This window comes from Dromaius novaehollandiae, chromosome 9, assembly GCF_036370855.1.
Source record: "Dromaius novaehollandiae isolate bDroNov1 chromosome 9, bDroNov1.hap1, whole genome shotgun sequence".
Taxonomy (NCBI): domain Eukaryota; kingdom Metazoa; phylum Chordata; class Aves; order Casuariiformes; family Dromaiidae; genus Dromaius; species Dromaius novaehollandiae.
In genome coordinates this window covers 31,548,454-31,569,076 of record NC_088106.1, presented here as the reverse complement: position 1 = coordinate 31,569,076, position 20,623 = coordinate 31,548,454, and the positions used below count along the sequence as shown (strand labels likewise).

General features: G+C 49.1%; 2 protein-coding genes across 2 annotated transcripts; both read right to left on the bottom strand.

The window, feature by feature from the left end:
* Nucleotides 1-336: 336 nt before the first annotated feature.
* On the bottom strand, nucleotides 337-5,679 carry LOC112988700 (small ubiquitin-related modifier 3). Its single transcript, XM_064517140.1, has 4 exons — nucleotides 5,488-5,679; nucleotides 4,594-4,722; nucleotides 2,622-2,693; nucleotides 337-1,866 (listed from the first exon to the last, which is right to left on the bottom strand). Exons 1-4 carry the CDS (start codon nucleotides 5,506-5,508, stop codon nucleotides 1,804-1,806), a joined length of 285 nt encoding a protein of 94 aa, XP_064373210.1. The 5' UTR covers nucleotides 5,509-5,679; the 3' UTR covers nucleotides 337-1,803.
* Nucleotides 5,680-9,208: 3,529 nt separating this feature from the next.
* On the bottom strand, nucleotides 9,209-20,270 carry PTTG1IP (PTTG1 interacting protein). The gene is made up of 7 exons (XM_064517135.1): nucleotides 20,070-20,270; nucleotides 15,835-15,887; nucleotides 14,542-14,650; nucleotides 12,375-12,477; nucleotides 12,197-12,262; nucleotides 11,690-11,736; nucleotides 9,209-10,079 (listed from the first exon to the last, which is right to left on the bottom strand). The coding sequence occupies exons 1-7, from the start codon at nucleotides 20,179-20,181 to the stop codon at nucleotides 10,036-10,038; spliced, it is 534 nt and encodes a 177-aa protein (XP_064373205.1). The 5' UTR covers nucleotides 20,182-20,270; the 3' UTR covers nucleotides 9,209-10,035.
* Between the last annotated feature and the right edge of the window lie 353 nt (nucleotides 20,271-20,623).

The following is a 20,623-nucleotide window of genomic DNA, read 5'->3' as shown; positions in this document are numbered from 1 at the left end:
TGTATTTTTTTTTTTTAATCATAAGAAAGTTTCCAAAGCTGATCTCTGAAGAACCCACATATAACACTGCTGTGTAAACAGCCATATCCAATTGATGTTCCTCCTTAGTAGACCGTAATACACCCTGAACGATCATCTGACAGAGATGTTCCTTTACGTTAATCCTACCCCTCCTGGACAAATGCATTTTATGAACTGTACAATCACACTTAGCATAAATGTATTATAAGCGTAAGGCTTTCGAGATACACAGGGAGAGAAAACAAGAGCACTTCAGCAGCCCAATATCAAGTAAAGGCAACTGGAACACAGCAGTATTAAGCGTAAACCAAGAGACAGAGTACCAAACTATATTTACTGTATACAATAGTAAAGGACAACAAATAATGTACAAATTGGTAAATAAACAATGAGATCTACAGGATATCCCACCCTAACCCATATACAATAAAATGAAAAAGGAAATAAGGACCTTTTCAGCAAGATTTCAAGCAAGCAGGAGATGATCTAACATTGTCAAATTGGTCAGGTAAATATAAAAGGCAGATAATGACCTCATCAAGCAGCAATGGACAACCTATTGAAGGATAACAGGATGGCCTTTTTAAAAATTCACTTGAAATAGATTTCACACTTCATAAGGAGCTCAAACTCATCACACAAATGCATTTAAAATTCCATACATTTTGGGAAGGAGTAGAGCAGAAATTTGTTGCAAGATTTTTATATATATATGTATATATATATATACACACACACACACACACGCGCGCGCGCGCACACCCACCCACACACATGTATGTATTTCCTTGCTTACCAGGCTCTCGACAGCTTTTCTGCACATACAGCTTGGCGACACTAAAAGTGTTTTTTTTTCTCATTTATAGATCAAGTTTATCTACCAAAGACAAGTATTAAAAAGAAACCTGAGGCCACATATTTCTAGTACCAACTGAGAAATAAAGATACAGTTTCTGGAGTCATACTAAAAGGAGCAGAGGAAAGTTACAAATTCATCTTAATAAATGGGTAAGGTTGCAGTGACGGGCTTCTTTTTTTTATAAATTTATAGAACACAAAATACTGCTGCTCTATTATGAGCGTTAGATTTGGACCAGCTGCTCTGATAACTCCATTTCCAACAATAATTCAGGACAATTCTCATTTCTGCATGAAAAAAGTACATTTCAGTCAACTTTATCATATTATGACAAAGCACATGTAAATTTGCAATATTTCAAACTCTGACTCTATACTAAGCATTGTATCTGCGTATACTTTGTGTCATAGGCTTAAGAGTTCTGAACTAACTGTGTTTGCAACACATACTAAAAATTTTAAGTCAGCCGCTCTTCTCCTCCTCTTAGCCATATTTGAAGAAGACACTTTTAAGCTCACGATTGGCATGAAAATATACTAAATTATTTACATGATTTGTGGGGCAAGAACGACAAGAGCCAGGAATGAACACTCCACATCCTCAAACATGGATGAATATTTAGGCCACAGGTGTAAAGAAAAAAAAAAGATAACAGCAGATAGACAACGCATATTACTTAATCTGAATTTAAATCAAATTGGCCCAATTTAAGATATAATCCCTGCAGATAATATTTTGACTTGCACACGGAGTACGTCAAAGACAAGAAAGCAATTTTGGTAAATGTCCTCTTAAGTTTTAGAAGAATCCTGTGTGATTGGCATGTTCATTTGTTTACTATTTAATAGCAAATCCAAGCACAGATGAGGGAGTGAGGTGTGATGAGGATCCTTAAATTCCTCTTCTCAAAAGGACGGCATTTCTTAACACACTCCACCCGTCTGTTGTTGAAACACATCAATAGTGTCTTCATCTTCCATCTCCAGCTGTTAGATTAACATACAAAATATAAAACTTGAAATATACAGCTGTATAGTTACAAAAGGATTTAGCTCTCTATTTCTAAACAGTACCAATAATTAAGCACTTAGTGTGCAATTTTAATGCTGTACTAAACCCTTTCCATCACTCACTCCAGAGAGGGCATCACCTCTGTAAGCCTAGAAAGCTAAGCACTTTTAGCAGGCAGTCCAAGGGCGCACTTCAGCCAGCTGCATGCAGAACATAATCCCATAACCTCCTCTGTCTTTATCACCAAGACTGAAACGGGTTTTAGAAGCACGCTTGTCAGTCAGACCAAACTCAGCAATTTAGCATCTTCTACAACAAAGCACCTCAGCCAGGAGTGTTTCTTCTCTTCTTGCTGCAGGCCTTGTCAATGCAAGAAATTCCCCAAGTTCTCATCATTACCAGTGCTAGCAGTAGCAACAGCATTTAGGGGCAAAAATTGCTCAAATCAGGCTGAAGCAGAAGTAGGAAGACAGAGCTCCAGCACTACTCAGGAGCCCTCACAATGGCACTCAGGTGCCAGCTATTTCACCAATGCCACCACTAGTTAAAAAAAAAAAAAAAAAAAAAATCAAAGGAAAAATATCCCAGCCTAGACAAATTATTTGGAATGCACTAAGCTTATGACAATAGTTTTACAATCAAAATGACTCTGAAATACTTTGATCTATGTGCAGACATCAAAACATTTTTATAGCAATCTGCAATAAAACTGAAGTTTTTTTGGCCATACCTGTGCAGGTGTGTCTGCTTCATTAATTGGTTGTCCATCAAATCTGAATCTAATCTGCCTCATTGACAAGCCCTGCAAGTTTAAAGTAATTAATTTGAGATTACCACATTTTTGTTATGGAATGCAAACACAACATTTACTCACTTACTGTCAGAACAAATACCAACAAAATTACGGTTCAAAAGATTTAAATAGAAAGGAAACTTAGGCCTCTATCTTACTATATAAATTAAGGAAGCAGAGCTATTTAGATTGATTTCCCAAGGCAGCTACCGCCACAGCAAGGACACTATATAAAACAACAGGTGTTTGTTTGGCACCTGGTTCTGATCTAAATTCTGCTACCTGCTCTGCAAGGTACAAATATCAAAAGTCAATGACGAGCAAGAAAGCAACATTTAAGTCCAAGGAAGGCAGAAAGGAAGAAAGAGTAAAGCCAGGGAAAAACATTAACAGGAAGGGATATAAAAGAGATCAATCAGAACACAATTCTATAAAGTCTCAGAGAGCAGGACAGAAAAGAACAACAACTGTTTCTTATGTAGTCAGAAAAGTATTTTAAGTTCACTTGACAAAAAACACTTCCAAAAAACTCTAACAGCTACCTTTTTGTGTAACTATCAACACTGACTACCTGTATTTAAGTCATGAGACTTTGATTCACACCAGGCATCCTCTCCCAGTTCTAGTTTTTTAATCTTCTGATAAAGAAAAGGAAACATGAAGCAAAGATTGCAAGAGGAAAAAAGAACTTGGCAGGCCTTTATGCAGATTTTTAATTGGAAAATTCATTAGAAAAAACACTAGGGCTTTTAAGTGTTAGACTTAAGTTAGTGAGTTAATGTTGCCGTTAAAACCTTTGTTGAATTTACAAGAGAATCATATTATGACAGTGTTTAATCACATGATACAGTCTTTATTCCCTGCCTCAGTGATCTTTGTTTTGCCCTCTAAAATGCTCTGAAATCCCTGTGCTACTCAGACTTGTTTCCAATCACGCATAATGCTATCACACAGATGCAAAAACTCCCCATACATCTTTTAAGATGATAATGTATTTAGTTCTTGTAGCATAAGGACCCTCAGGCTTGGAACATCAGGCATGAGACAGGGCAGAACACAGCACTCAGGTGAGCAAAGAAAGGATCCCACATGTATCAGATACAGAGTGATGCCTGCAAACAAAATTTCACTCCACTTCTGGAAGTCGTTCACATTCCTACCCTTCCTTTTTCTGTGCCGCCTGGCACAGTACAGTATTAGTTCAACCATTCAGAAGTACAGACTCAAGAATGGTGCTATCAGGGTAAATCACTCTTCCATATAACTGAGAACGGCACCAAAGAATAGTCTCCTACACAAAGCAGCTTCCTGCCACCTGCAGAATACAGCAATCATAACCATGAAGCAGGCAGTGGAAGATAGATGAAGGGAGGAGAAAAAACTTTGTAAACAAAAAAAGTAACAACATGTTACAATTTGTTTTCCTGCCATTTTCCAAACTGAAAACACAGACTGTATAAAGTCAATAAAGATTTTACAGATGATAAAACTGAGGGTTATAGAGCTAAAGATTCCTACTGTCACGCAGTAAATTAATTTCAGTTCTCAAGATGAAAACTCAAGAAATTCTGACTCCTGGTATCATTGTCATGGGAATATTTTAGAAACCTAGGAGCATGCAGTGAGGAAGGGGCAATTTTCATCAACTTAAGCATTAAAACCTTTTTTGTCAGTTAAGTTTGGGGGTCTAGACTTAGCATCCTAAATCTTTACTCTCCTATGCTTCTGTACAAGCAGGCATATTCAGTCTCTGAGGCACTGATATTTATAATGTTCCAGAAAGAAAAACAGTGGAATTACCATACTGCCAAGGACTCTTCCTTATGAAAAGATAAGGGTCACGAGCAGCATGAAGAACCCTCTGCAGAACCAGGCCATAACCCGCTAAAGCAGTGTTTGATGTACATACCTGCCTCTCGCAATAAGCCTTCATCAGCTTGCTTAAAGGTGTGTGCCTTTTTATTTTGAACTGGACCACAGAACCATCCTGGCCAGCAACTTTTAGATTGATGTGATCATTCTCTGTTTTTACTCCTTCCTGAACAAAAAAAGACAAAAAGGGCAGAACATAGTGAGCTAAGCATTGCTCCGAATAAAAGTGATCTAAAGACTCCATCAAAAACAGTAACAAAGCCCTCAACCATCAGAAACTTTTCTTCCTGTTTGTAGAGGATGTTCCCCACAGCACACAGGGGGAGAGGGGGCAGGGGAGGGGAACCCTCACAGTTTTGCAGTTGTCAATTCAGGCAATAGGGGAAAAGTAAAAAAAAACTTCAAAACGAGTTTAAGCACAGAACAAATCCCAGCATATCTACATACCTCTTTCGGTAATAGAGATTGCTTCTATTACCTGGATGCCACCTGAAAATAAGCTGCAGAGACATGCAGCCGTATAAACTCCAGTCGCTCTCCCTCGGTTTTTCCCTACCTACGAACTATGCACACTCCTAGCATTGCAAAGATGACAATGACCATACTACTAAATGATCTTCCACAGGAAAGCCCCCGATTTTGCAGTTTCCACTCAGCGACGAAGTTCAAGGGACTTCCACAGGACCTCACAACGCTGCCTACCTGCACGGGACGCCCCCACTCAGCCCATCTTGGCCCTGCCTGCCACCCCGTGGGTACGCGTGGGGGGAAGGGTCGCGGGGCGGGGCAGGGCAGCCTCCTCACCAGGGGACCCTGCCCCGCCGTCCTGGCAGCCCCCGCCGAAAAGGCCTCCCCCTCCGGCAGCCTCAGGCCTCGCCCCGCCGCGGCCCACCGGGACAGCAGAGGGGAAGCCGGGTCCGCCGCGCCTCACCTTGGGCTTCTCCTCCGACATGGCGGCGGGGACGGGACGGGGGGAAGGGGGGAGGGGAGGGGAGGGGAGGGGAAGGGAAGGCGGCGCGCGCGCGCGCGCGCTGAGGGGAACGGCCCGCGCGCTCGGCTCCCGCCTCGGCTCCCGCCGCCGCCAACCGCCCGCGAGCGCGCGCGCCCCGCCTCGCCCCCTCCCCCCCCGTCGCTCCTGCCGCCACGCGAGCAGCCCCGGGCGCCGATTGGCCGCCGCTCGGGGTCACGTGGGAGGCGGTGCGCGCTCGCGACGGGAGAGGCCGGCCCGTCGACGGAGGGGGGAGGGAGGGGGGAACGCGGCGGCGCGCACCCGCCCGGCGGCAGCTCTAGAAAGTGCGTCACGGGGACCCGGAAGCGCGGGGGAGGGGGCGGGGCGCCCTTCCCGCCGGCCGAGTGGTTCGGCCGGAGCGGGGGGGAAGCAGCTGCGCAGGGGTATTTACAACGCAGCCGGTTTGCACCGCATCAAGGCACCTCTGCCCCCTGCTACCTCTGGGCCTGTTGCAGAGGAACCAGTGCTGAGCAGAGCGAGCGGCTGGAGAGGGAGGGGAGGGAAGCAGGGATGGAAGGAGAAGCAGCTTCCCGGCCGCAGCCCCTTCTGCCTCCTCCCAAGGGGACAGCACCGCTCGTTCAGCGGTGCAGCAGCTTTCCCTCTCCCTCCATTCGAGTTTAGCCCAGCAGTCACTGCCTGCAGAGGAAAGGTGGCACCTGCACTGGTTACATGTGCAAAGAGGGACCATTTCAGGCCTCTTTGCTCGCTGGCCACAGCTGCCCCCCTCCAGCATGCTTCAGCACCACCAGCCCCAGGGCCCAGACCCACTCAGCCATGCCCTGCCCTGCGAGTCAGCCCAGCACCAGCTTCACCCTGCACCTTTCCTTAGGCAGGGCAGTCCTGTAGGCAGCAGTTGCAGCACTGCGTAGGTATGACTGTCCCCTGGCTCAAAGCCATGTTCCCTTTGCACACTTTTAATCTGTTCCTCTTACGTTTCTGCAAGCATTCTCCTAGTGCACGTCGTCCTTGGCCATGCACGCTGTGCTTAACGAAGCAAGCTCCCAAGAGTCAGTGGCTGTGCCACTCAGTGAGCTGCTGTCCCCATCCATGCAGACCTTTCCCCCCAGGGCCAGGGCAGGGTGAGCCTTACCAGCATGCAGAGGCCTCTGCACAGAGACTCATTAATCCTCATAAAGGCTCTTTCCCAGACACCAGGCTCCCCTCTCCACAGCCTGAGCTTTGCATCTCCTATTTGCAAAGCACCAGAATTAGGAGACACTCCCCTCCTCCCCCAACAAATGGATCTGATTCTGCTAGTCCCCTCTCCTTTACAGGGGCAGACAAGAGCGAGATTGGCATTTTGTCTTCCAGTGGCTTTGGAAGAAAGGAGAAGATGGTTTTGGTTATGCTTGGGAGAGCAAATTGACTGAAGCATGCTCTAACTCCTCCATTCCCCATCCCCTCCCCACATCCAGCTGACAATTCACATGCTCCTGCCAGGGCAGTTACAGTGTGGGCATATTTCTTTCTCCAGACTTGGGCAGGCAGCCCAGAGCAGCACAAGAGTGGATCTTCACCTCTTCGCCTTCAACCATCCAAGTCAAAGGGTTTGCTAGCTTTTCAGTCTCATGTCAGCCATGTGATACGTCCACACAGAAAGTCACAAGAACAAGTAAGAACAATTAACAGAAGCTCCATCACAGGCTACTGGAGAGAGACAGCCTCCAGGTGAGAGATGCTGGAGCCCCAATATAAGCAGAGGACAGTGCTGCTGCCCAGCTGCAGTCAGACAGGACAGTGATAACCAGTGCTCTCCTGGCAGCGTGTTGTGCTGTCTGCATGTAATCCTAGAATGCAGTTATGCTTCATCCATGCAAGGAAACGGTTCCCTACAAAAGGCAGTTCCCTCTGCCCTGGTGAAGCAGATGAGGACAGAGCAGGTAATGCATGCGGAAAGGACTCCTTGCCTAGAGAGGGGAGCCTGCCTGCAAGGATCCTCCAACACTGCTGTTTTCAGAGGCACCACCACTGGGTGCCAGGAACCATGGCAGGGGGCAGCATCAGTTGAAGCATCAGGTAGCCCAAAGGGCTCCACTTTACTGCAGACTGGCAGGGATTATACTGGTCCCAGTCTTCAGGGATCTTACCCGCCTCCCACCCCACCCAGCAGAAACTGCTTGGTTTGGCAGGAAGGGATACAGCCCATCACAGCCTGGGGGAGGTAAAGACAGGAGGTACAAACCTTGCGCTCAACACCCACAGCGCTAACACAGCTATACAGTTCAGCACCAGCTGCCTCCATACATTGCTCATTACTAAACAAAGAGCAGAGCACCAGTTGGGCCCTCCATATGTTCAGTCAGCTGGGGAACTAAAGCCCCTCCAGGCCAGCATACCCAGTTAAACACAAGTGACAACCACGATCTTCGCTGTTTTGACTTGTCCTTGCCAGACCCCATGCTTAGGTTTCCATGTGCAGAAGACAGGTTGTACAAGGGGTTCTCAAATCAAGTGCAGGGCAGGAGATGGGAGGGAGGGTTCTTAAAGCATCACTTCCCACATATATGCAACTGGATACACTTTGCTGTCACCTCCTCCCACCTCAGCTCTTGGAGCATTTATGGCTCTTAAGCTCTCCCAAGCTTGGCTAAGAGAGACTGAGCAAGCAGGAGCCTTGCAGCCTCCACCCAGGGCAAGATTGGGAGAACTGCCCAAATCACCCCCAAGACACAGCAGCTGTCAGCCATGGCATCCACTGCCTCATACCCAGTCAATCCAATGGACTAGGACAGAAGAGGAGGAAGTGCCCATAAGAGCTTGGCAACCCCAACTCTTCTCCTTGTAGCCCTCCTTCTAGTGCTGCACTCTGAGGCAGAGTTCACAGTAACAAGAACCCAGGTTAAGTACCAAGTTTCATTCAGCACTGGCCAAGTCGTTCATTTACTCTTTCTATCACCTGAAGCTGAGTATCTTTTGGCAGCAGATACAAAGACAGACTAGATTAAAAGTTACCTGCAGGTCTTACATCTCCATCCAGTCCTGGCAAAAGCAAGTCAGATTCTTGCACTACTGAAGAGCTCTATGCAGTCACAGCACAGCTCAGGAACAGCAGCAAGGTTTCACAGATGGTTTAGTTTAAAAAGTCCAGAGTTCAGCTCCAACTGTGTCCTACAAGACCAGAGGGCTGCAAGTTCAGCAATTCAAATCAAGAATTTTAGGCAAGCCTTAGTAGAGGGGAGGATCTTAGCATTTTCCCACATTACTCCTGTCAGCAGGAGACACACTCCAAGCTCTCTCAGAGCTTAATGCTCTTAATGAAGCAAGCTCCCAAGAGTCACTGGCTATGCGACTCAGTGAGCTGCTGTCCCCATCCACACAGACATCTCCCCCCAGGCCCATGTTATGAGATACACTCCAAGCTCTCTCAGGAAGACCAACTCATTTCACAGAGAGCAGCTCATCCACCCCCACCCAACTTTTCCAGGACACTAACAAACATACATCTTGGTGAACTGACTTCCAGTCTCAGGCCCAGAGAACCAAGCTCGAGAAAGAGTGCAGTAGCAAGTCTATGAGCCAGCCTAGCAGGGCAAGACTGCTGTAGCCAGGGCAATGTAACATAGTGAAGATTCCCATTGGATAGTTATCAGCAGTGTCTGTCAAGCTATACTTCATGTGGAAGCAGAATTAAATTCTTTCAGACTTGAGAAGTAATCAAATCAATTTAATACACAGCCAACATATTGCAATTGCATCTGAATCCTACAGTATTGCTATCAGCCTTGGCTGTCAGAAGCCCAGGAGAAGATCTAGAAAGGCACACAGAGGTAGAAGAGTTGTAGAGTTTCCCCAGATTAGCTCTAAGTGAGAATGTGCAAGCAGGGTCTTCTCATGAAAGCCCAAGATAGAAGTTTGTGCTTTTTGAAAGGAATGCTAATGTGCACAGACAAGTACAGGCACTTGGAGTAACAGCTAAGGCCTTGTTCTGACCAACAGGTCAAGTAACCCTTGCTAACTTTTGCCTATACTGGGAGGGGGGAGGAAAAAAAAAAAAGAGGGAGACAAAAGTCTCACTCAGTGTGAACAGACATTTAGTGAGGAAGGAGCAAGGAATATGCACGAGGTTGCTTCTGCCCTTGGCAGGGGATAAGGATGGTTATTTGCATTGTTTTGGACTCAGTTAGCACCCCAGGGGTGAGTGAGAAGAAGTATTCACATGTTTAGTTCTCCAATATTGCCACCAAGTTTTCCTGCACAAATCTTCAGAAGGTGCTCCAGACACTGCAATGGGGAAAAAAGAGCAAGGCTAGTTTTCTCAGTTTGATCCTGCTACTACAGCGAAGCACTGGAGCAAACTGAGTATCCAGAGTGGGGATAACAGTGTCACCAAGTGTTTGGCCCATCTTTTATGGCAAGTGAAGCAGGAAGTGGCATCACAGTGATTTGCTTTTGGTAGGTGAAATCCAGAGTCCTTGTGGCTCTGTGCAGGAGGGCACTGTTCATCTGTGCTGGGCAGATCAGGAGATGCTGTTAATTCTCAAATTTTGCATAAGGGTTCTCTTCCTTGAAGAGGCCTAGAAGAGAAGAGAGATTCATTCAGACATCCAGGAGCTTACTAGGCATTCCAGTCTCATCAGCAGTAAGTCTAGTACTTGATAACAATTCTGTTATTCATACTTCATCTAACCTGTCCTTTGAGGCTGCATGTACTGGTGTCCTCCTGAAAGCCAAAACCCGTTCTTATTTGAGCTGGGAAGAGCTGTGCATGCAGTCAGCTGCATCCAACACAGCCCTTACTTTCCTCCTCTGCACAGGAGAGATCCATTAAGAAGTTCTGCCTGACAGCAAATTCCTTTCACAGCAGTCCATGTAAAGCAGCACTACTGTTCTTTCAAAGCATTCCTTCTGCATGCTCTATCTGTTGGACTGGACATGGAAGTGAAAGCCCCAAACCCATCACAAATCAAATTAAAGCTATTCTTAGAAGTGATTCCCTGCTCACACATTCTCACAGAATGGGAGAGAGTAGAGCAAGGAACACAAGTCTGACTTTTGAGCCATAGTAACAAGCCTCTGTCACCAAGCCACTCTGCTGGCTGCTTTCCCAGCCCCAACACCTTTGAGCAAGAACAGCCAGAAGGGGAGAGGTTTCTGGGATGCAAATTCTGCAGTCAGGCTGCATCAAGACAAAGCCTTGGCATGGCAAGACAGCACTGCAGCATGGCTCTTCCATTTCCAAGGGCAGGTGTCTCACCTTGAAGTCCTCCCCAGGGCACAGCTTTGCCTGTTCTGCCTCCCACTACAGAGGCCAACCCAGCCAGAGGCCCCTCAGTTGTTCTATCCAGCTTGGCTCTGCAGCAGGCAGCAGTTACAGATGGAGAAAAGGTTTCCAGCTTTCCCTCTGCAGACCGCCCCCCCCACCCCCCCAGAGTCACAGACCACCACACTTGCTGTGCACAAGTCAGACTACTCTGCGCTCAGCCACGCACACAACACTGGGAGTGCACTTGGCAGCTCTCTAGTAAACAGGCCCAGATGGCCAGGCAGTAGAGATACCTCCGTCTGCTCTGGAGTGATGCCTGAAGGCTAGTCCAGCCCCATAAGCCTACACACTCCCCCAAAACACTCAGGGTGGACTAAACTACCTTCACAGGAATTCTCCGCTTGCAGAGGCTTACTCTCCAAGCTCAGAAGAGTAGGTTCTTGCCTAACCCTGCTTTGTGTTAGAGTTGCAGGGCACCACAAGCTCCCATCTGTCCTCTCACCCCATGCTGTTTGCTCCCAACTGCTTGGTAAACACAGGACTGCAGAAAGGCCATTCTTGAAGGACAGCAGCTTATGGCTAGCGCTACAGGTATCAGCTTCTGCTTTTCCCCTCCTGTCACACCCACCAGTTTCTCTCATTCAGTGTCTTGGAAAGACACAGGTTCCATGGAGTGTTAAGCAGTCTCTCTTTCCTGCCCCACAAAGCAAGCAGTACTTGTGTCAGATCACAAGTTGTAACCAGAGCATCTCTAGACTTGCTCCCAGAGGGCACCTGAGCAACTCAGTGAGATGTGGGAGATGAAGTTGTTTTCCCTGCTGGCCAAGCATCCCAGGTAGCTGTAACCATAGCAAGGAATACAGAATTACTGAGTTGCTAGATCTAGAGCTTAGTTTGAATTGCTAGCATAAGCCACAGTACCATATTTTCTTCGGATTTCATCATGTCTTGATTTCATCTCTGCTCTCCTGGAAAACAAAAACAAAATCATTAACAAATCAGTGATTAAGACAAAAAAAACAAAACAAAAAAAACAAGCAACAAGTACACCTCCCTGCTTCCTCCCAAATTAGGAAGCTCCAGGTTAACAGGTGTGCTTGGCATCAGGACCCACACAGTTCTTGGCCTCTTTGCAGGACACCTCCAGAAGGTCCAGGAGAGCACCAGAGCTAGCACACATGAGCAACCCTCAGGGAATTTTCAGTGGATATACACAGTTGATGCTGTATCCACAAATCATAGCAGAAAGATTTTGCTTATGAGGCTTACACTCATGCCAAGACTGAATGCACTAACTGTGCATGTCAGGCCACACACCCCTTCTTGACATGGCATTTGAAGCAGCATAGACAGGAGTCAACCTGTTCTGCAGCTTGATGCAGTGTTGGATTTGCTTGCACAGAAATAGCTGCTCCAGCAGAATCTCACCTCTCCTCTTGCCGCACCCTCCTCTTCTCTCGCTCTCTAGCGGCTCTCTCATCATCCTTGTCTGGCCTGACAGACAGAACAGCCCGTTAGGTGCATTTGACGCTCAGTTTCCGCAACAGTATGTGGTTGCATCTTAGCTACTCTTTGGGAAGAGAGGGAGCAGCTTTAAAATACTTGCTTTTTGCTCTTTCTCCTGCAACAGCAGCAGCAGCAGACACCCAACATAATAAGGATCATTCCTCCCACCACAGACATCGCAATGATCAGGGCTTCGAAGTTCACTAAAGGATTCAACAAAAACATTTAGCACACAAACATATGGCTGTCTGGAAGTTATAACATTTACAACCACACAGCTACTGCCAACAGCAGCTTCAGTTACTGGACTCAGGACATGCATTAGAAGAGTCTGGGATTCCTGTAGAAAGCAAAGTGGAAATTATATCTACAGTTACACTAGGTGTTGGCACTGGCACATATGCATCAATTCATTGTATATAGCTGCTAACCATAGCACTCATTTACCAGCTATGAGGACCATGGCAAGAACAAATGCACTCGGGTCAAACTACTCCTGTGAAAAGTTACAAGCAAAGGATTGCTGCAGTTTGCACTTCCCGACTTTGGTTATTGCTACATTCCAGGTCACAGTAGATGTGAATTCCCAAGTCTGTGCCAAGCTGGAGGACAGTGCTTGAGCAGCTGTAAGGAAGAAGCAAAGATCTCTTAATCACTAATCCAGAGGGCTAGTAACTCAGCAAGAAAAAACCTTGGGGCTGTTGTCATGCAGAGGTTCCCTAGCAGTCACTCAGAAGCACATGGAGAGTCTGCAGGCTAGTGCTCTAGACACAGCTTTGAAAAGCCAATATTTGAGAATGATTGTCAAGACTTCCCACCTCTCATACAGTGTCATTATCTGTCTAGCTATACTGCAACAGACCTATGGAGTCTTTCAGGAGAGAGCCTCAAATCCAAGTGTTAGGAATCAGCAGTGCTGAGCAAGACAAAACAGTAAATAGGCTCTTCATCTTAAAAGGGAAGTTTTCCAACGGCACAGCTCTACACTGGTGCTTCTGAAACATCTGGCTTTCCACAGTGAGCCTGGGGTTCAGCTCATCCCCTCCCTGTGGGCAGAGGTTTGTGACTGAGCACTGCTCACTCCTCCACCTGATGATAAAGACTTCGGAATTCACACACCATAAATACAGACTCATTAGAGAGCTAATCACCCACGAAGTAATCTCCTCTAAAGCTAGTTTTGCAAGTTAAGGAATGTGTCCTTCTACAATGAAGCCTTTTGTGAATCTACTCAAATACAAACTGGTATTTCAAGGTCTTACAAAAGCTTCAGGAAGACATACAGTTATGCTCACAAAGAGGAGATTCACCCTCCATGAGGAAGGGGAGCAGTTTGTGCTCTGCTGTGGGTGGAGAAGACAGCCCAGCCTCAGAACATATAGTTGTGACCACAGTTCCACTCCAAGATCCCCATCAAGGGTAGCCAGACAGTGGGGAGAAACACAGAGCCACCTCTTGCCTCCTAACTCACCCTCCTACCCCACCCTCTGAAAGCTGGGCCTTGTCCAGCTATGAGCATGCACTAATCCTAGACACTCTTCTCCAGAATAACACCAAGGAACAGAGCGACCAAGCAGGAAACAGCAAAGCCAATATTCAGCTATCAGCCAGAAAAATCGCCTCGAGATAACTTGGCTCCAAATAGCTACTTCTGCCATACTTTACACAGTGCTAGTTTTAGAAGAGGAGAATTTGCATGCCTAGCCCTAGAATAAAACCCACAAAGGACTCTAGAGAAGTTCTCACTAGTATTTCAAATAGCCTCAGTGAATTTTAGGAAACTGCCTGGGAAAGTAGCTATACAGCTAAAGCCAAAGAGACAAAAGCAGTGCGAGGAATGATGCACCATGTTCAGAGAGCAGAGCACAGCTGTCGCAGGGAAGTCAGTTACTGGTGTGCACAATTTGAGCATTGGAGAGGGTTGCACGGGCAGCTGCCAGCTGCCTGCAGAGGGCTTCAGTTCTTGCTACTAGGTGCTAGCCACATGTGGAAGCTTCCATCATATTAAAGCATGAGGAACCTATTTAGAGTAACTAAAACCACATGGGTCATTCTTTCCAGAAGACAGGGTATTGTTCACACTTAGTTTTCTCACCCATACTTCAGGAAGTTTGCAGGATCCCAATCTACTTAGGCAAGTCATTACTATAAGGTAAGTAAGGCAAGCAGGCAGGGGAAATCTCCCATCAACACCAGTGCAAGCAGCAATCAGTACTGTTCAGCATCAGCCTCTAAAACCAGTCATTCCTTCACTGAAATTCACTTACCCCAGCAGACTCCCCAGCGTGCCGAGCGTAGCTCACAGAGGTCAGTCGGGGGAAGGATTCTTCGAACAGGGTACTCCATGCACTTCTGACTGCTGACACACCACAGGCACTGCGACACAAGACAGACAGTTGTGCATTACTGCTGTGCAGTAACACTGCTCTGCTCTGTTAGCTATGGCAACAGTGCCACTGCAGCCTAAGTCCTGGGGTTACCTAGCAGCAAAGTGGAAAACCACGAAACAGTTCTGCTCAGTCAGTAGGGGTTATGTCAGGTTTGCCTACACCAGAAGAGACGGGCAAGGGGAACGCAGACTTCTGCAACAAGATTCTGAGAATACTTCTGGCTTGTGAGAAGGCAGTAATCGCTAGATCCTTGGTGTTTATTCTGGGCAGCATTTCTGGGACAGGAACAAAGGCTTTAGGACAAGACATTTGAAACAGAACTGCTGAACAGAAGACTTTCATGTGTGCCCTCACTAGTCCTTCCCAGCGAGGCCAAACGCAGCTGCTTACACAGTCTGCTTCATCCCCTCCTAGTGGCAACAACCCATAGAGCCAGAATTTAGCTGGCTCTGGTCAAACTGGCTCTAGCTAAGCCAGCTATGAGATTTGACTCAAGCTCAAGTCTGCCAATATAAGAGGAGGAGGACGTTCACAGGACAGCAATACATATCCTACATCCACTCAGTGCTCCAGTATTCAGACTGGTGGAGAGGCAGCTTGACTAGCTAGTCCTAACCCCCAGGCTAACAACAGCAGGGCTTCTTAAAGCCTCTAGCTGGCTCTATACTGCTATGTGAGGAAATCAAGGAAAAAAGCCAGCTGTTTCACAGGAAGACTTGGGTGGGAATCCAATCTCCTCCAATCTCCTGCTAGTTGCAAGGCTACATTCCGAGCTGGATCAAAGTTACTCAATTACTAGCACACATGCACTCATTTTCAATGCCAGAACATCATGCTCCGTGGTTAAGTCTTCCTGCACTCCTAAGACTTACCTGACCACAAGAAGTGTCCCAAATGCTTCATGATGAGCTTAGCAATTCAATTATTTGAGTCAAGAAGCATACAGCAAGAGCCGAGCAAAGTTTCTAGAAGCCTATTTATTGCTAGAGCACTGAGGTGTTTGCCCTCTCACTCTCATGGGTGGGTGGTATTTGCAGCTTGTTCAAGACAGCTACAGAAGGGAGCACCCACCAGCTCCAGGAGAGGAAACTGCTCCTTTAACAGCCCTGCAAAGCACACACTGGGTTTTCAAGCATTTGAGAGGCTAAGAGTTTTATTTCTGCTACTTACAGTGACATTTTTCAGACACTCTTCACAGCTCCTGTTTGTATACTGGTGACAAGCTGCAAAAAGGAAAAGAGACACCTCAGTACTTTTAAAAGCGTTTCAGTGCTTTAAAACACAGCGTTCCTCAGGGCCTGCTCCTGCTTGTCCCTTGCTTTGCAAGAAGCCAGACATACTCCTGAAGGTTGTTATTCCCAGGATACCAGCTGTAATGGAGTTTAACACTGCTGTAAAAGCTGTCAGCACTTCCAGGTGCAATACGCACTCAGTGTCACAGTAAGTCACTGCATGCTGTTCTCTGCCTCAGGGTGCTCAGATTTATAGCCCAAGCCCACAGGAGCGTGCCGAGGGCAAGCAGACCAGCCCGTGGGCTCCGCTGCCTGCAGGGCTCTGTACCCCAAGTCAGATGCAGGCCTCAGAGACAGTTACAGCTTTGGACTCCTCATGTTGCTCCCTTCTCCCTTGAGCCCTACAGTAGGATTGCTGTGGGGTGGAACACAGCATCCAGAGCCATCTCCCTTCTGCACATACAGCTTTTCCCTTGGAAATGGGTAAATTGGCTTGTCCAGAGCCACTCCCAATGAAGACAACCTGAATAGCTTTGTTCACAGCTTTCCCCCTCCACCATCCCCCCCGCCTCAACATTTAAGGAACCAGCTTCTTTTGCCTAGCTTAGATGGGTACATGACTACCCCACACACACACATACACCATCCCTTCTGCCCTACTCAGAACAGCTGCCCCAGAAGTGACTGTCACCAACTGATCTGCCCATTTACAACACACAAATCTACAGAGCAGAAAGCACAAAAGTACAAACACAAGATAAGCAAGGCTATTCGAGCTGGAGGTTAAGGACTCAAGCCATCAGTATGCAATTACTGAACAGATACCTGTAACTTGTCTCTGCTCTCCAGGTATGGCCAGCCCTTCTTGCTTGCAGGGCTAACAGCATCCAAAAGCCAGATAAGTGGCAGCAACCACAGTCACCTCTGTGACCTGCAGCAGCTGCAGATCTACATGCCCGATTCACATAACCGAGTTAATATTCAGGGCAATTACACACTAACAAAGCAGTGGGCCAGAAGACAGCTCATTTCTAGCAAGCATGATTTGCAGCAGATTGGTCTCACTGAAGCATTTCACTTACAAACTTGACCAGGTTCCCGGACAGGAGGTGTTCTGACAAAGCGCCTGCTGTTCGATCAGCGTCTGCAGCACTGATCCACTGCCGTGCGGGTCAAACCCTGCCCCTCGGCCTGCCTCACCCACTGAATAAGCCATCTGGGCTCCAGCAGGTCACACACAGTTGCAGCTTCAGCTCTCCTTTGAAAAGGAAAGTCAGGGTTTAACTGCTACAAAGATTTCCAAGGGAGACCTACATGGAAGTCATCTGCTGTGGCCACACTGCAACAAAGCCCTCAGCTGTGAACTCTTTCGCCTGGGTCTTCTCTAAAAAAAGAGAGCATCTGCTGTGGCAAGCATGCTATGGGACAGCTGGGGGGGACAGAGATGGGGGTCAGTCCAGAGGGACCCTGCTTGGACAAGCTACACAAGCATACATCACCAGAGGAGATCTAGTCACACAAACTGCTAACAAGGAAGTTGCTACAAGGAAAAGCAGAAGCAAAAAAAAGCAGAACAAGAGATGAAACATGACAACTAGCTATATCCAGGCAGGAGCCTACATTCTCCCAAGCTGTATACAAGAGGAGGAAAAGTTACACAGATCAACCACCCTCATGGGTAGCAGAGTCTGTCTGCAGCTTGCTGCAGTGTTTGGTCTTTGGGAAAGTCTTCCTCTGCGTAACTTGCTTGCATTTTCACTGCTCCTTTCCTGGTGTCAGCAGTCCCAAGGAAGAGAGTGCTTTTGTGCTCTCCCAGACCCCAGGTAGGGATATTTGCCAGCCCTTGAGGATCAGCCATTTAAACTTCACAGCTACCAAAAATAACTTAAGCATTAGCCTATTTGACTTTGGTTTTGGTGAGGTTTTTTTCCCCATTTTGTGTTAAGCAATTTGCCTGAATACTCAGTGATTGGTGGAATAAGGATCACTACCTTGGAGCATCTTAATTAGGAGAAAACTAGGTTCCAGAGGTGCCTGTTCTCCAGAGTGGCTTTCCACACTCACAAGCAGCAAAGTTGCATTTACTCTTTCCAGCTGAAAGGAAGCCTCAGCTGCGATCCACCAGTCAGTCACATGCTCTGCACAACCCCTGAAACAAGCCAGCAATTTATTAACATAGCTCAGATAAGTGTGTTTACTCACCACTAAGAGAGGGCTGAGATTGCACACTTCTAACCAGATTTGAAGCGGAGTCTGGGAAGCACCATCCTCTCCACTTTTCTGACCACGGCCGCAAAAACATCACAACTGTGCAGCCCCTCAGACTGCTTGTTCACAAGCAGTTAGGAAAGAGCCCTTTTGCACACCAGAAAGCAATCGGGAGACCAAGTGAAAACCTGTAATTCTAGTGGGATTTCCTACCAGCACCCTGCATCCTCCTGGGGGCTGTCTTCCCTTTTCTGGCACCTACATCTGCAATTCAGTCTCAGATTTGTCAACCGAAAGACAGTCTCTTTGGGCTATATGGGAACAGCTCTTTTCCAGACTCTTACAGCCTTTCAAGGCACCAGTTTTTGAAAGTACAGCTTCGGAAGACCAATACAGGTCTAGTCCATCACGTCCAGGAGCTACAGTCAAGGCAGAGCAGGGAGAGAGGCTGTTGCACTCTAAGCATGCCTCCGCAGCCGGGCTATCCTCAAGCTCCGGGGCACGTCTGCACCAGGCCTCCGCAACCGGGCTATCCTCAAGCTCCGGGGCACGTCTGCACCAGGCCTCCGCAGCCGGGCTATCCTCAAGCTCCGGGGCACGTCTGCACCAGGCCTCCGCAGCCGGGCTATCCTCAAGCTCCGGGGCACGTCTGCACCAGGCCTCCGCAGCCGGGCTATCCTCAAGCTCCGGGGCACGTCTGCACCAGGCCTCCGCAGCCGGGCTATCCTCAAGCTCCGGGGCACGTCTGCACCAGGCCTCCGCAGCCGGGCTATCCTCAAGCTCCGGGGCACGTCTGCACCAGGCCAAGTGCCCTTGAACACAGGCTAACATTGCCCTGCCTTGAATGCTGGTTATCCCGGGGAGAGTTAACATTAAGTACCAACTCCCACAGCCAGTCTAGCCAGACTTAATGCCCAGTCCTTGGCTCTGCACAAAACACTAATAGGCTACACACACACCAAAAACACCCAAGCCAAATCTTAGCCCAGCACTTGCCTAAGTCCAGGATAAGTTTTCTCAGCCACTGATGGTCTCCTCATTTACACACCATCTCTTTCCATCTGAGCTGCTATTAAAAGCCTCCCGTATGATCCTCCACACTTTGCTACAACAGAACGGAAGCTAGTGGCTTGAAGCAGAAGGAAGATACCAAAAAGCGTGCTGCCTCCTTGCTCTCTTCCTAATCAGAGCCATTGCATGGAGAAGAACCAGCAAATCTTCACTCAGAAGATGGGAAGATTTCTTCGGGACACCTCTGAATAGAGCCATCCCCACCCCTTGCTCTGGCCTCTTCTGTAAAAAGCATGATACCCACCAAGCTAAGCTGTACCCATCACCCATAAAGAACAAGCAACCTGCCCTGCACTGCTCCTCGGTATGACACAACACTGGTCAGATCCTCCTGGTTGGGGGCTCTCAGCTTGAGGCTCCCCCAGTAAGTCTCCTCCATCCTGAGCGAGGACTTTCTCCCAAGGGGACTCTGTTGGGTTCTGGCTGCCTCAGTGAATACACCCAGCCCAGGACACCTACTCAACTCCTGTCTGAGATGTGGCCAAGTGACTGACGTCCCTAAACATACTGCTAAGCCACACGCACACCAGAGTCTCTTCCAGGGCCCCGTCCTCCGGCCCTCAGGAGGGGGCTGGGGGCGACAGCCCGGGCCCGTCCCCAGCACCGCACCCCCTGAGGGGCCGGGGGGAGAGCCACGAGCGCGCGACTCCGGCTACACTGCGAGACCCGTTTTCCACCAGGGCCCCGAGGCCTCGCTGCGCGCCAGGCTGCGGCCCCCGGGAAGCAGGGCCCCGCGGGGAGCCCCGGGCCGGCGGCTTCGGCTCTGCCCCGCCGAGGACCGCCCTATCGCCGGGTCTGTCGCGACATGCCGGCGCCGCGGCGCGGGCTCCCCCCACGGCTCCTGACGAGCCGCCGCCGTTACCCGCCCGCCGCGACCCCCCGGGCGGCGCCTACCTCCCGCCTCCGCCTCCTGCGCGGCGGCCGCGGGCAGCAGCAGCGCCAGGGCCAGGGCCAGGGCGGCGCCGAGCCGGAGCGGGGCCGGGAGCAGCGGGGCGGCCGGGGCCATGGCGGGGCCGGGCCGGGCTGGGAAGGCGGCGGCGCCGCCGCGCTATGTAGGGCCGCGAGCGGAGCGGGGCGGGGCGGGGCGGGCTCCGCCGCCGCGGGGCGCCTGGGGGGCGGCGCGGCCCGGTCGCGGTCGCGGTCGCGGGCCCGGGCCCGGCCGCGGGGCCTCGCGGGACGGCGGTTCGAGCGGCGCCGCCCGCCCGTCCGTAACCGGCGGCTCGCGGGGGCCGCGCCGCCCCGCAGCCGCCCTTGGTCACGGGGAGGGGGGGGGGTCCTGCTTTTGGGTGTTTTTATCCGGGACGCGCCGAAAACAGGAGCCGCGGAAGCTCGCCGGGGCTGACGCGTGGCGCCTTGGCGGGACGGCGCCCGCCGTTGTCCCCGTCCGGCCGGGAAGCGGCTCAGCGCCCATCCGCCGGGGAGACGGGAGACGGCCCTCTCCCCCTCTC

Coding starts and splice junctions, on each gene's coding strand:
- LOC112988700 (XM_064517140.1), bottom strand. CDS start 5,508: ATGTCGGAGGAGAAGCCCAAG. Junction 4,723..5,487: donor TGTCGGAGGAGAAGCCCAAG/GTGAGGCGCGGC, acceptor TTTTTTGTTCAG/GAAGGAGTAAAAACAGAGAA. Junction 2,694..4,593: donor AGGCTTATTGCGAGAGGCAG/GTATGTACATCA, acceptor TTAAACTTGCAG/GGCTTGTCAATGAGGCAGAT.
- PTTG1IP (XM_064517135.1), bottom strand. CDS start 20,181: ATGGCCCCGGCCGCCCCGCTGCTCCCGGCCCCGCTCCGGCTCGGCGCC. Junction 12,478..14,541: donor ACGCTGGGGAGTCTGCTGGG/GTAAGTGAATTT, acceptor TGAATCCTTTAG/TGAACTTCGAAGCCCTGATC. Junction 12,263..12,374: donor TGCAGGAGAAAGAGCAAAAA/GCAAGTATTTTA, acceptor TCTGTCTGTCAG/GCCAGACAAGGATGATGAGA.